General features: G+C 41.2%; 1 protein-coding gene across 1 annotated transcript; it reads left to right on the top strand.

The window, feature by feature from the left end:
- Positions 1-2,964: 2,964 nt before the first annotated feature.
- On the top strand, positions 2,965-3,779 carry LOC142180395 (uncharacterized). The gene is made up of 2 exons (XM_075252612.1): positions 2,965-3,040; positions 3,088-3,779. The coding sequence occupies exons 1-2, from the start codon at positions 2,965-2,967 to the stop codon at positions 3,777-3,779; spliced, it is 768 nt and encodes a 255-aa protein (XP_075108713.1).
- The last annotated feature ends 9,130 nt before the right edge of the window (positions 3,780-12,909 follow it).

Raw genomic sequence — 12,909 nt, 5'->3', positions numbered from 1 at the left:
TCCCATATGCGTCAACCTTATGGTAGATTTATTTGTTAGGGAACATTTTGTGTTAATTTTGGTGAAAACCTACTTTGGTTTTTTTTTTCTTTCCAGAACACATTTTAGTTTGAGTCGTAGTAATCTACAAATGATAAAACACCTATTGAAAAATATTTACTCGACCACTTGAAAGCAAACAACACAACATGGAAATCACATTCACAAGGTTGTGAGGAATATCATGTGTCAATAGCTAAAAACTTGCCCTTAAACACAAAATATATCCCAATATAATCCCTATTCACTCGATATTTAGAAATTTTGAAACAGAAATAAATAAAGAAATTCACGAACTACTCATCACTAAAATAATAATCTGAATAAAGACTTATCTACTTTAAACAAATGACAGAGATATTCACGTCCTATATAATCCTTTGATTGCTCGGATTTAGCTTCTACTTCTTTTATCTTATTTTTTTCTTTGTTCTTTTAAAATTTATATATTTTAAAAAAACGAAACAATATATAATTTTATAGGCCAAATACAAAACTTTCGAAACATGACTATTAAATCCAAATTTCATCCAATTAGTGGACATTTTTCCTACAATACGAGCATAAAGTACATGAGACAATGGAGGAATAATCCAAACCAACCAATTTTTTAAACACACTACAAAGCACACAGACAAAGTATTCACATTTAAGTCATAGTGAAATAACTCCAAATCAACATGGAGGAATTCTCATCCTTATAACGTGCATTCTAAAAAAACATAGGAAAAATAACACTTCATTTGTGTGTAATGTCGACATAAACCGTGTTATACATGTATGAGGCAAAATATGTTTCTAGAATACCTAAACCAAGATAATATTATGGGAAGGATTCTCGAGTCGATGTTAGTCGAAGCGACCCAAGAAGCAGCAAAGTCCTTGGCCGAAGTGTCGACATGAGCCGTAGTCGAGATGTCAACAAGGGTCGAGGTCGAGGTTGAATATCGATGATAAGAATTGTAACAGCTAGTTTGTCAGGATAGGATATTAAAAGGGAATATTATAGTAAATATTCTCTGCACTTGTACTATTAGGGTTTCTTAGGAACATGTCCCATATATATAGAAAAAAGAGACAATGATAGGGGCATGTGATATTCATTTGTAAAAATACACTTTGACAAATGGATTTTCTCTCTCTTACTAAGATACAAATACCACATTTTCACTGAGATTCTTGTCTATATTATTTCATACTTTTCCATCTGATCCGAGAATAACTCGAATATTCAAGGATTGTCTGTCACTCATCATTGTCATGAGGAACAACCATCTAGTTTATCCTTTATTAGGTGAACCATTCATCCCATTTACTTAAATATCATTTATTGTTATTCATTGCTATTAAATGCTACATTATTGCTCATGCTTTTTGGAACAACTATTGCCTATTGTTATCACTATTCGACCAAATTCATCTAATATTTATTGCACCATTGGAAGCTATATCTAGAAATATTATTGTTAACTAAGTTTAACCCATAATTACATAAATTTAATTATTTGAATTAAGAGTCATATTTTTGATCAAACAATTTGGCGTCGTCTGTGGGGATTCCTTAGTTAAAACTTTTAGTTTCTTCTAGATCTACAACTAGCACGGGTCACTAACGTAAAAAAAAAAAAAAAAAAAAGAGCAAAAACAAGATCTCATTTCTTTGTGTACACAAATCCCAACATGGCAGGTAACTGAGAAGAAATGACGAGAATAATAAGTGACCTCCTAATTAACCTCATGAACGTCATCAACAAAAGCTGTGAAACGGAAGACGGAGACACGACGCCCAATGCTTCCACTAGGCGAGATGGGTCACCGCCCCCTCACTGCAGTATCACAAAATCTCGTGGTAAGGGAGCCTACACGTTTGTGGGTGAAGAGACGCCCCAACTGCAAAACATCTCCTCGAAGAGTGGCTAACTGACATACTAACCAGCGTCCTCAACAAGCCCGCTCGGGATACGACAACAGAAAACGCAAGGACTTGCACAATACAACAAGCGGACGAGCAGTGCAACCAACCTTTTCCTCCAACGACATGTATTACTCACAATGTCATTGATATTGCAGGTGACACCGTCCTTGCAGCCATTCTGAAAAGGATGGAAGAAATGGAGAATGAAAACTAGGCGCTCCGAGATCAAATGAAAGAACACCAAGAAAGGGTCGATAAAATATCGGGCGCCCCTAAGCTATTGCCGAAGAGGGATGCCGGTCGGTTTGTCGAATAGCCATACAGTGATGACGCATCCCCACATGCTATACCAATAACCTTTAAAATGCTGCCCTACCTCAGGATATATGAAGGCAAAACCGACCATGAAGATCACGTGACTCGTTATGTCACAGCCGTAAAAGGCAACGACCTCGCCAAAGAACATGTATCTTCTATCCTGCTGAAGAAGTTCGGCGAAACCCTCACAGGAGGGGTATTAACCTGGTATTCGCAGCTACCAGCACGCTCCATAGAAACCTTTCAAGAAATGGCCGACAAGTTCGTAACGGCCCATGCCAGAGCCAAGAAGGACGAGGCGAGAGTGAACGACATATTTGCTATTAAACAATCTCTGGGAGAGGGACTGGGGGACTTCCTCGCCCAGTTCAACCGAGTAACTGAGTAAGGATGAATTTTCCAAACATGTCCGAAGGGATGACGGTCGCAGCTTTTCAGAACAGGCTGAGTAGGGATGGTTCAAGAGCAACGAGGAACTGTTGAGTCGGTTGATGAAGTACCTCCCAACCACTTGGGACAAAATCCATAATGCTTAATGTGCCGAGGTCCGTGCAGATGAGGACGATCTCAACGGGCCAACTTACCGAATAACCTCGGTACAAGCAGAATCAAGAACAGATCGAAGAGACAATGCCAGAAGAGATCATCCAATTCCTCGACCTAACAGGGAACGACATCAACCATATATCATAATGGACGACGCCCCCTCCCTCCACTACGAAGAAGGTCCATCCAGACCAAGGACAGGAACCCATCAGAATGACATAGGTATGCCCCCTTATTATCTGCTCACAATTTTTGTGTGTCACCTACAGAGATAGTCTACACCCTGGAGAAGCTCGGGCCAAAAGTGAAGTGGCCGCCCAAGATGAGATCGGACCCTAACACCAGAAAATCTGACGTCCTCTGTGAGTTCCACCAGGAACGAGGGCACAAGACTGAAGACTACATCGCCCTGAGGCAGGAAGTCGTGAATATGTTACAACAAGGACACCTTAAAAAGCTGCTAAGCGATAAGGGAATAACCAATTTCGCCAGAGAACGCGAACATCAAGGGCCGCCTAAGCCACCCTCACCAGCTCGTACCATCAACATGATCCTCGGCGACGACGCCTATATCAACAGTGTGAAGTTCACCACTACCCACAAAATCAAGCGATCTATCACCCGTGAACGGTACGACGAACTCGAAGAAAGTATCATCTTCGACAAGTCGGACGCCGACGATTTGGCTTTTCCTCATAATAACGCCCTCGTTATTACTCTGCGAATCTTAGATACTGATGTTAAATGCATTATGGTAGATGACGGGAGCGGCGCATGCATTATCCATCCTCTAGTACTTACCCAAATGAAACTCGAGGATAAGATAGTACTGCGCTGCATCACGCTAACTGGTTTTAACAATGCTGTTGAACGGACGTCCGGGGAAATTACACTCCCCATTTTGGCCGGCTGCGTGACTCTGGAAACAACATTTCACATCATGGACCAAGAAACCGCGTAGAATGCCATAGCGGGGCGACCGTAGATACACCCCATGAAGGTCGTCCCCTCTAGCTTATACCAAGTCCTTAAATTCCCAACTCCATGGGGAATATTCAGCATACGAGGAGAGCAGCGTATGTCCCGGGAATGCTACCGCATTGCTTTAGACAGCACGACCACCCAACAAATGAAGGATAAAGAAAAAAAGGCATAGTAATCAGCAGGGTCGAGGTCGGGGCATGAGAGATCGGAGAAGGCATCAAAGATCCCGACATAGTCGAAGCCGCAAGATCGACCACAGAAGACCTCGACCCCGTTCAATTAGATCCCAACAATCATAGCAAGAAGGCCTATATCGGTTGCAAACTTTAGGAACCAGGTAAATTCAGTCAATTCTTAAAAGCTAAAACAGATTTGTTTGCTTTCAGCCATGCAGATATGTCGGCATCCCAAAGGAAATCGCCATGCACAAATTAAACGTCGACCCCTTCCACCCCCCGGTGAGGTAGGTCAGGCGTAAATTCAACTCCGTAATCAATGATGCAGTGCGCGAGAAAGTGGAAAAACTATTAGAAAATGGTTCCGTCAGGGAGTCGAAGTACCCAAAGTGGGTCGCCAATGTAGTAATGGTTAAAGAGAAGAATGGGAAATGGAGGATGTGCGTGGACTTCACAGACTTGAATAAAGCATGCCCAAAGGATTCGTTCCCGCTACCTCACATCGACCAACTCATTGACGCAATGGCCGGGCATAAGCTACTAAGATTCTTGGATGCTTGCTCAGGCTATAATCAGATCTTCATGGAAGAGGAAGATCAGGAAAAAAACCATGTTCATCACCAACCAAGGAACGTACTGCTACAGGGTCATGCCCTTCGGACTAAAGAACGCGGGGGCGACTTATCAAAGGTTGGTGACAAGGATGTTCAAAGATCAGCTCGGTAAAACAATGGAAGTATATATAGACGGCATGCTGGTCAAGTCCAAAAGGGGAGAAGATCACATCGACCATCTGAAAGAAACTTTCGACATACTTAGACGGTACGAAATGAAACTGAACCCGAAGAAGTGTGCGTTCGGCATAGCCTCAGGAAAGTTCTTAGGTTTCCTTGTATTACAGTGAGGGATTGAGGTCAACCCTGACCAAATCAAATCCATCGAGGGGATACCTGAACTCTTGACCAACAAAAAAAGGTCCTAAGGTTGATTGGTCGCATCGTCGCCCTATCAAGGTTCATCTAGCAGTCATCGGATAGGTGCTATAAATTCTTTGGCATACTTAAGAAAGATAGCAACCTCCAATGGACTTCGGAATGCGTCCAGGCTCTGAGGGAACTAAAAGCATACATGTCGTCGTCGCCCTTGCTTTCAAAACCAAAGCCGAGGGAGCGTCTCCTCATTTATCTAGTTATGCCCGAGGTAGCTGTAAGTGAAGTCCTAATTCGAAAAAACAAAGGTACGCAATCTCCCATATATTACATTAGCAAAATACTTGTCGATGCAGAGACAAGGTACCCGTACCTCGAAAAACTGGCTTTGGACATAGTCCTAGCTTCATGAAAGCTTACACCATATTTCCGATGTCACCCATCTCGGTTGTCACAACTTCCTCCCTAAGAAGCATTTTACATAAACCCGAGCTATCGGGAAGGCTGGCCAAATGGGTCATCGAGCTAAGTGAGAACGATATCACATACCAGTCGCAAACGGCGATAAAATCACAAGTGCTCGCTGACTTCGTCACCGACTTTAGCGCAAAAATAATGCATGAAGTCGAAAAGGAAGCCGTCCAAACTCCCCCCCCCCCAAACACAAGACCTCTGGTTTCTATACACCGATGGCGCATCCAACGCGTTGGGTTCTGGACTAGGACTCGTATTCGAAGTCCCAACAAGCGAAGTAATTCGCCAGTCTATAAGGTGCCCTGATATGACTAACAACGAGGCCGAGTATGAGGTCGTCATTGCAGGTTTGAGACTAGTGCTCAAGTATGGGGCAAAATGGTTAAAATTACGTTGTGATTCCCAGCTCATGGTCAACCAAGTCACAACGACCTTCCAAATCAAGGAACAAAGATTGCAAAAATACCAGACCGAAATCTGCAAGCTGCTGCCCGAGTTTGACGAATGCCAGCTCGACCAAATTCCACGAGCACAGAACGCCGAGGCAGATGACCTCGCTAAACTAGACACAGCCACCAAAAGCATCACAACAGGAGACAAAAACATGGTCCATCTCCTCAACTCATCGCTAGACCAAGTCGAAGTAAGAACCATTAACTTAACTTGGGAATGGCGCAATCGTATTATCGCATACTTGCAGGACGGCACACTCCCATGCGATAAAAAAGAGGCCAAGAAATTGAGAATGCAAACAGCTAGATATAGTATCCTCCACAACGACCTGTACAAGAGAACTTACGGCGGCCCTTTAGTGAAGTGCCTGGGCCCAAACCAAACTCGCCGCGTCCTTGAAGAAATCCACGAAGGTCATTGCGGAGCTCATTCCAACAATTGAGCACTGGTCAGATGCCTCGTACGGGCGGGATATTACTTGCCCACTATGAAAAAGGAGGCCGCAGATTTCGTGAAGAGATGTGAGCAATGCCAGAAGTACGCCCCAATGATTCACCAAGCATGCGAACACCTCCACTCGGTTATCTAACCTTGGTCGTTCATCAAATGGGGAATGGACATCGTGGGCCCCCTCCCAGTGGGGCGAGGTAACGTACGACTCCTTTTGGTTTTAACTGACTATTTCTCTAAGTGGGTGGAAGCAGGAGCATTCACCCAAATACCGGAACAGGAAGTAATCACCTTTATATGGAGAAATATTATATGATGGTTCGACCTTCCCAAAGAAATCAGCTGCGACAACGGACCCCAATTCATGGGAAAGAAAACCGCTGAATTTTTCGAGAAATGGCATATCAAAAGAATAATCTCAACCCCGTACCACCCCTTTGGAAATGGGCTAGCAGAGTCCTCCAACAAATCGATACTAAACATCATGAAGAAGAAGCTTGAGGATGCTAAGGGACTGTGGCCAGAAGTACTACCAGAAGTATTATGGGCCTACCGAACAACTCTGAAAATGAGCACAAGAGAGATGCCCTACTCTTTGGTCTACGGGACCGAGGCAGTAATACCAGTCGAGGTCGGAGAGCCTGGTCTAAGGTACTCCCATGAGAGTGGCGCAAGCAACGACGAGAGCAGAAGGCAAGAACTCGACGAAGTCGACGAACGAAGAGATATGGCCTATATAAGAATGATCGCCCAAAAATAGCAAGCAGAACACTATCATAACAAGAATGCAAAGGTTAGGCCGCTCAAAATCAGGGACTATGTACTTAAAGCTAAAACTCAAGCAAGCAAAGATCCCAGGGAAGGCAAGCTGGGAACAAATTGGGACGGCCCGTAAAACATCACAGCAAAAGCAAATAAAGGATCATTTCAACTAGAAACAATGGAAGGAAAGCTACTACTAAACAACTGGAATATCAGCCACCTCAAACACTTTAACTCCTTTTCATATTCAAAAAAGGAAGATGCCGCTTTAAAGCAAGTCACCTAGGTTCTTAAGAAAGATTTTTAGTTTTGTAAAGCGGAATTCTCCTTTGAATCAGGGTTCCAAACCTTCCCATGAGCTCTAGAATCTATAAATACCTTTTCAACTCAAGAAATACTAAAGCTATTTAGAGTTGGTATTTCTAACTAAGTCGGAATGAGGGCTTTGGGCAAAGTGCAACTCGAAAGTACTTTACTTCAGTCCCAGTACTGAAAGACGTGACTTCAGGAGTGGATTTCGGCGATTCGTACTACCGAAAAAGTTTCGCTAACCGGTAGGCAATAAAATCAGCCGATAGGCCTTTCCATTCACTCAGATTTCTTCAGTTTCATCGATTTTGTCCGGATCCCACCTTTCTTCCAAAAAAAGGTAAGGAGAAGGATCTTCTTCAGTGGTTCCCTCTTGTTCCTGTTTAGTCCCCTTCATTTCGGAAGCTCTTTCTATTTCTACGTAGAGGGCTAAGGAAAAGCTAAAAATTCATTGGGATAGATGCAGCGCCAATTAATTTCTGCCAATTTCCGCGGTAAGTGCTAAGTACTTCGATTAATAGTTTGCAGGATTTCTAGAATAGGAATAAGCTTTTTCTTTAGAGTAAGACAAAATTCATTTTGACCCCGTCGTAGTTCTCAATTATTTCGTGGCACCGGGTGTGGCTGAACTACCTACGATGGGGGAGCTAATGCACATGGAAGAAGGTTAGATAAAAGAATATGTTCTTGCATCGCTTTTTTGTAGAAAGCTCGACCAGGGAGAAAAAGTATTTGTCCGAAGCCAAAAAGCCAAGCTTTGCTTTATCCAGTATCAAATGGAAATTGCAAGCAAATAGAACACCTTTCAAGAGTATCAATACCATCGCATGAATCGTAAATGCATGGTCTTCTTTGACCCGCGGGCGCGAATCGGTAGCTGTGAAACTAGCTCTGGCTTGATGACTACTTTACTTTTAGCTTTTTCCTGGGGCATAGAATCTTCCTTCTCTATGCATGGGTTATCCCTTGATCGAATAATTATAAAGTCAAAAAATAGAGTTCTTTTCACTTTAACAACTGTGCTTTTTCTAACAACTCGAAAGGCGATTCCCCCTGCTATCTACAACTCCATACGCTCTCTCAATCTTATTATCTTAGTAGCATGGAAGTCACAATAGTTATATCAGAGTAAGCTAGAAGATGACCAATCCCACCCCATTGGTATCGAGTCTGATGTGAGAGGCGCTTAAAAGGCCGTTAAGGCATTAGACTCAGGGGTGAACTCTATGTTATGGCCAAAGCCATTGCTTCTAGCAATCTGCATGGAGCCAACAACTGGAGGGGACAATGACAAATCCTCAATTTCATTTTGTCTAAGATGCTCCATTGTAATCACATAATTGAATCGGGTCTCATCCCTTCGATTCCTCACTGCATACTATAATGACAAGGAAGAGAGCTTTATTGCGTGCTTCTTCGGGCCAAAACTGTTAAGGGCATTCCATCCAGCGTAAGCATCTGGATAATCTGGAATGCGACGTGGCATACCCGAAAGCCCTAAGAAATGCATAGGAAAGAAGGTCATATTAACCCCGAAAAAAATGATCCAAAAATGGATTTGACCTAAAGTTTCAGGGTATGTCCGACCAAAGATTTTACCTACCCAATAGTGAAATCCTGCAAATAAATCAAAAACTCTCAGTCGATCTAGAAAACTATAAAGAAAGGGAGGTTAAGGTTACTAAGTAAGGTCATCTGGTTAAGAAAAGCTCAGGTTATGAAATCGCTTAGCCATTAATTAATTTAAAAATAAAAGAAAAATGAAAGTAGTAGTGAGGCGCCGGTACGGAGTTGCGTCAGCTGTGGATATAGACTAGGCTAAGTCTTGGCTCTGGTAAAGAGAAAGAATCTCTCCCTACCCTACTATGGGAAAAAGCACTTTCTATCCCCCCTCCCCCTCCCCCCCCTCCCCCGTGCTACAAAACAAACAAACTTTTCTAAGCATTAAAAGCAACAATATACCCTGAACCGGGAAAAGGCGATAACGACCCAGGAAATGGTGAAGTACGTGAATCAACTCCCTCTTAGAGTCCAGACCTTTTAACATAAAATAAAGAATAAGGGGCGATCATCCTTAGAGGAGAGGGGAGGCAACTTGGGATTCTAGGCAATTTTTCAATTGGCAGTGGTGCATATTGTGGTTGTTTCGGTACTTCTGCCAGCCTTGCACCACTATTGAGTAATGCCTGAGTCATAGCATCAATATGAGAAGGCCCTATGGAGTAAAGGGAAGCGTGTACGTTGACACACTCCCTGCCTTCCAAAGGTGCCTAGAGGACGGGCCAGATGCAGCAGAGCGACGATCGGGGAACGGGTTCCCCATGCTCAGCCTTAACCAGCTGGCACACTAAGCATTTATCCACATACTCAGTAACATCCCTCTTCATACATTTCCACCAATAGTGTGGGTGGATCGTCTTGTACATCTTCGTGCTCCTTGGGTGCAGGAATAAATACTCTCTGCACATGAATTTTGTGTGCAGATCCAGGTGCTCCTTATCAGCCGCAATATCAGTGAGCCGGGACAACTTTGGAGACTTCAAGGTATATATGCCGCGTCCGCAGACTTCGGAGTCCCCTTCTACTCTTTTCCATGTCCATTATATTATGTATTTTTCTTTTGATAGACTCTGATGTATAGAGACACTAGATTTTCCTTCTGTAGTTTGTGATTCACGATGTTCCGGGTTTTGGGATTTCTGTGTATTTTTGAATTAGTTGGTTATTATACACGTCAGGCGGCATGGTACCCAGTTATGTTGTTACTGCTACAGTTAGTTGTTAAATTTATGTTTTCATTTTAATATTCTGCAAATGTTAGGCTTACCTAGTCGTAGAGACTAGGTGTCGTCACGACGTCGTGTGGTGGGAAAATTGGGTCGTGAAAATATGCCAACCAATTGTGCAAAGATCTGACATTTAAGATGGGTGTCAAACAACATGAAGTTTACTGTCCAATTTTATATCTTATTTTAGCTTCATTAGACTATATTTTGTACTATCACTGTTGGATATTAATCTCAACTGTGATAACATGGATTATGTGTTTTTGAAAATTTTATTTCATACACATTGTAGGACTTCTTGACTTTGTGTCTTTTATTTTAATTATATATAAAAACTAGCCCTAGGCTCTTTGCCTAGTGGATTTGCAAAAAAAAAAAAAATAACACTTGTCTACTGATAAAGAAAAGTGTTACTGGAGTAATTAAAAAGATCTTGAAAATTACTTAGCAGTAATCTCTAAAACTCTCATTTTCATTCAATAACATAAAAACAGCTTTGAAAATAGAATCTTAAACTGGTAAACTTGAATCCTTCAAGAAAAATATTCATATACAACAAAAACTCAAATGCAAAGCTACAAACATTTGAAACTGAAACTCAAATAACACTCTTTCTTATCAAATTAACATTGTTTACTGCTAAAAAAAGAGTGTTATTTGAGTCATTAAGAAGACTCTTTTGTGAGATTAATCTCACACTCTCATTTTCATTCAATAACTGAAAGTGAATAGTTTTATAAATTTATATCCTTCAAAGGAAAAAAAATTAAAATCCTAAAAGAAATTTGAATAAAACTCGGATGATCCAGAACGAACATTGAAGGGCCAATCAGGAACAAAATAAACAAGTAATTATGTAAAAAAATAAATAAATAAATTCCGAAAAAATGAATAAAATAGAGGGAAAACTCACCGGAAGGCCATATATGAAAATTGCACCTCTGTGTCACCCTTTTTCCGGCAACTAGAACAAAAATAAAACACACCTCGCCGGCATCTGAAAGATTCAAATTACTTTTTAATTGTCTGATTCAGACACAACAGAAGATTCAACAGCTAGGATTTGATTCACTTCACTCCAAAGCCACCAAAACCCTCTGCATAAACACCTAAAAAATTTACAAACCCAAACTGGGAACTTAAAGTCTCACCAAATAAAAAATCAAAACGTGAAAATGAAATCAGTTGAAGCTTACCTATTTACCAGTTCCGATTTATAAAACTGGATGAATACTAAAAGTAGGGGGAGGGGACTAGTAGAAGGGTGTTAAAGGCGGAAGTTTCTAAAGAAAAGGGGTTAAAGGCGTGAAGGGTTGAGGAAAAGGAGGGAAAGGGGAAAATGTGGGGGGAAATATAGGCGCTTTTTATTTTTATTTTTAGGGTAGCCGGGGTTTATTTGCGTCACTTAATGACCCCCTCTCCCCCCCCCCCCAAATTGATACAATTTGTGGAGATAGTAAGAACCTCCTCAATAAAACCTCTGCAAGTGGTCCATTTTCTTGTAGTGTTCATCCATTTGCCAATTCTTGAAACTCATATGCATGGATCAGTAATGAGTTAATTTAGTTTAGTTTGTGGTCGGTCTTTTTAGCTCAACTTTCTTACACAATTTGTTATCATCCATGATCTAATCTTTCTTTATGTTATTTAATTTCATATCAACAATATGGTTAATCTGGACGTAATATTCAACTATGGTGGGGAATGGAAAAGAGAGCCACAAGTGAAGTATGATAAGAACATGTTGCACACGTGGACATGTTATGACTCTGAAAATCTTTCCTATAAAGACATTGTAGATGAGTTTTGCAATGAATTAGGGTTTATTGGTGTTCAACAACTTATAGTTTTTGCCCCTTCTGGTAGCTACTATGAAGTTGAAGGGGATAGTGGTATTAGGTGCCTGTTAGAAATGGTTGGTACTCATTATAATGTTATTAATTGGTTTTGAGGAATGTGAGATGTCGGTCCAAGTACCTAATTGTCACGACCAAAATTCATTAAATGTTATGATGGCGTTGGACACCGCCGTTAGGCAAGCTAAAAATAAATACTTGATTTGGTTCTCATTTTAATATTTTTGAAATCATATTTCCTTCGATTAAATAGTAAAAGATGGAATTCATAGTGTAAATAATAATATTCTTAACAATTTCAATACAGAACAACCCATAATCACCCCAAAACCCGGTGTCACAAGTGCATGAGCATCAACTAGGAATGTAAAATAAAATATAGCATCTGTCCGAAATACAAATTTGGACAAGAGAAATATAAATACACTGAAGGAGATTCTGCCGGCTGCGGGTCGTAATATAGAATGCATCTCACGTAAATTCCCGCATGCATACACGTCTCTGCTCTCACAAGGCCACTAGTCACATATGTACCTGCAAACAAATGTGCAGCAAGTGTAGTATGAGTATGTAATCAACGTGTACCCAATAAGTATCTAGCCTAATCCCGGAGGAGTAGTGATGAGAGGTTGACATCGATACTCACTAGTGGTCCAATAACATCAGGTACAGTAAAGAGGTAAGTAAATATGAGGCAGAGTAATAACTGAGATAAACAAGTATAAATCATGTGGTACAAATCCCCCTCTTTACGAGGAACTCAAGCTCTCCATTAGAAATTCCCTCCTTAACCGGAGCATATATATAGATATAGTGGATCTCATCAGATAGATTTTCATAACTCAAATCGGGAAAACTCACAGATACACTGGCTTCTTTCCAAATATTACACACGATTCCATGAGGATATGA

The sequence above is a fragment of the Nicotiana tabacum genome, chromosome 4 (genome assembly GCF_000715075.1).
Source record: "Nicotiana tabacum cultivar K326 chromosome 4, ASM71507v2, whole genome shotgun sequence".
NCBI lineage: Eukaryota > Viridiplantae > Streptophyta > Magnoliopsida > Solanales > Solanaceae > Nicotiana > Nicotiana tabacum.
The sequence above is the reverse complement of the archived record's forward strand: the minus strand, read 5'-3'. Positions and strand labels throughout refer to the sequence as shown.

Excerpts from the sequence above, each read along its gene's own strand:
- LOC142180395 (XM_075252612.1), top strand. The coding sequence starts at position 2,965 with ATGGACGACGCCCCCTCCCTCCACTACGAAGAAGGTCCATCCAGACCA. Across the intron at positions 3,041-3,087 it reads AACCCATCAGAATGACATAG|AGATAGTCTACACCCTGGAG; the intron begins GTATGCCCCCTT and ends TGTCACCTACAG.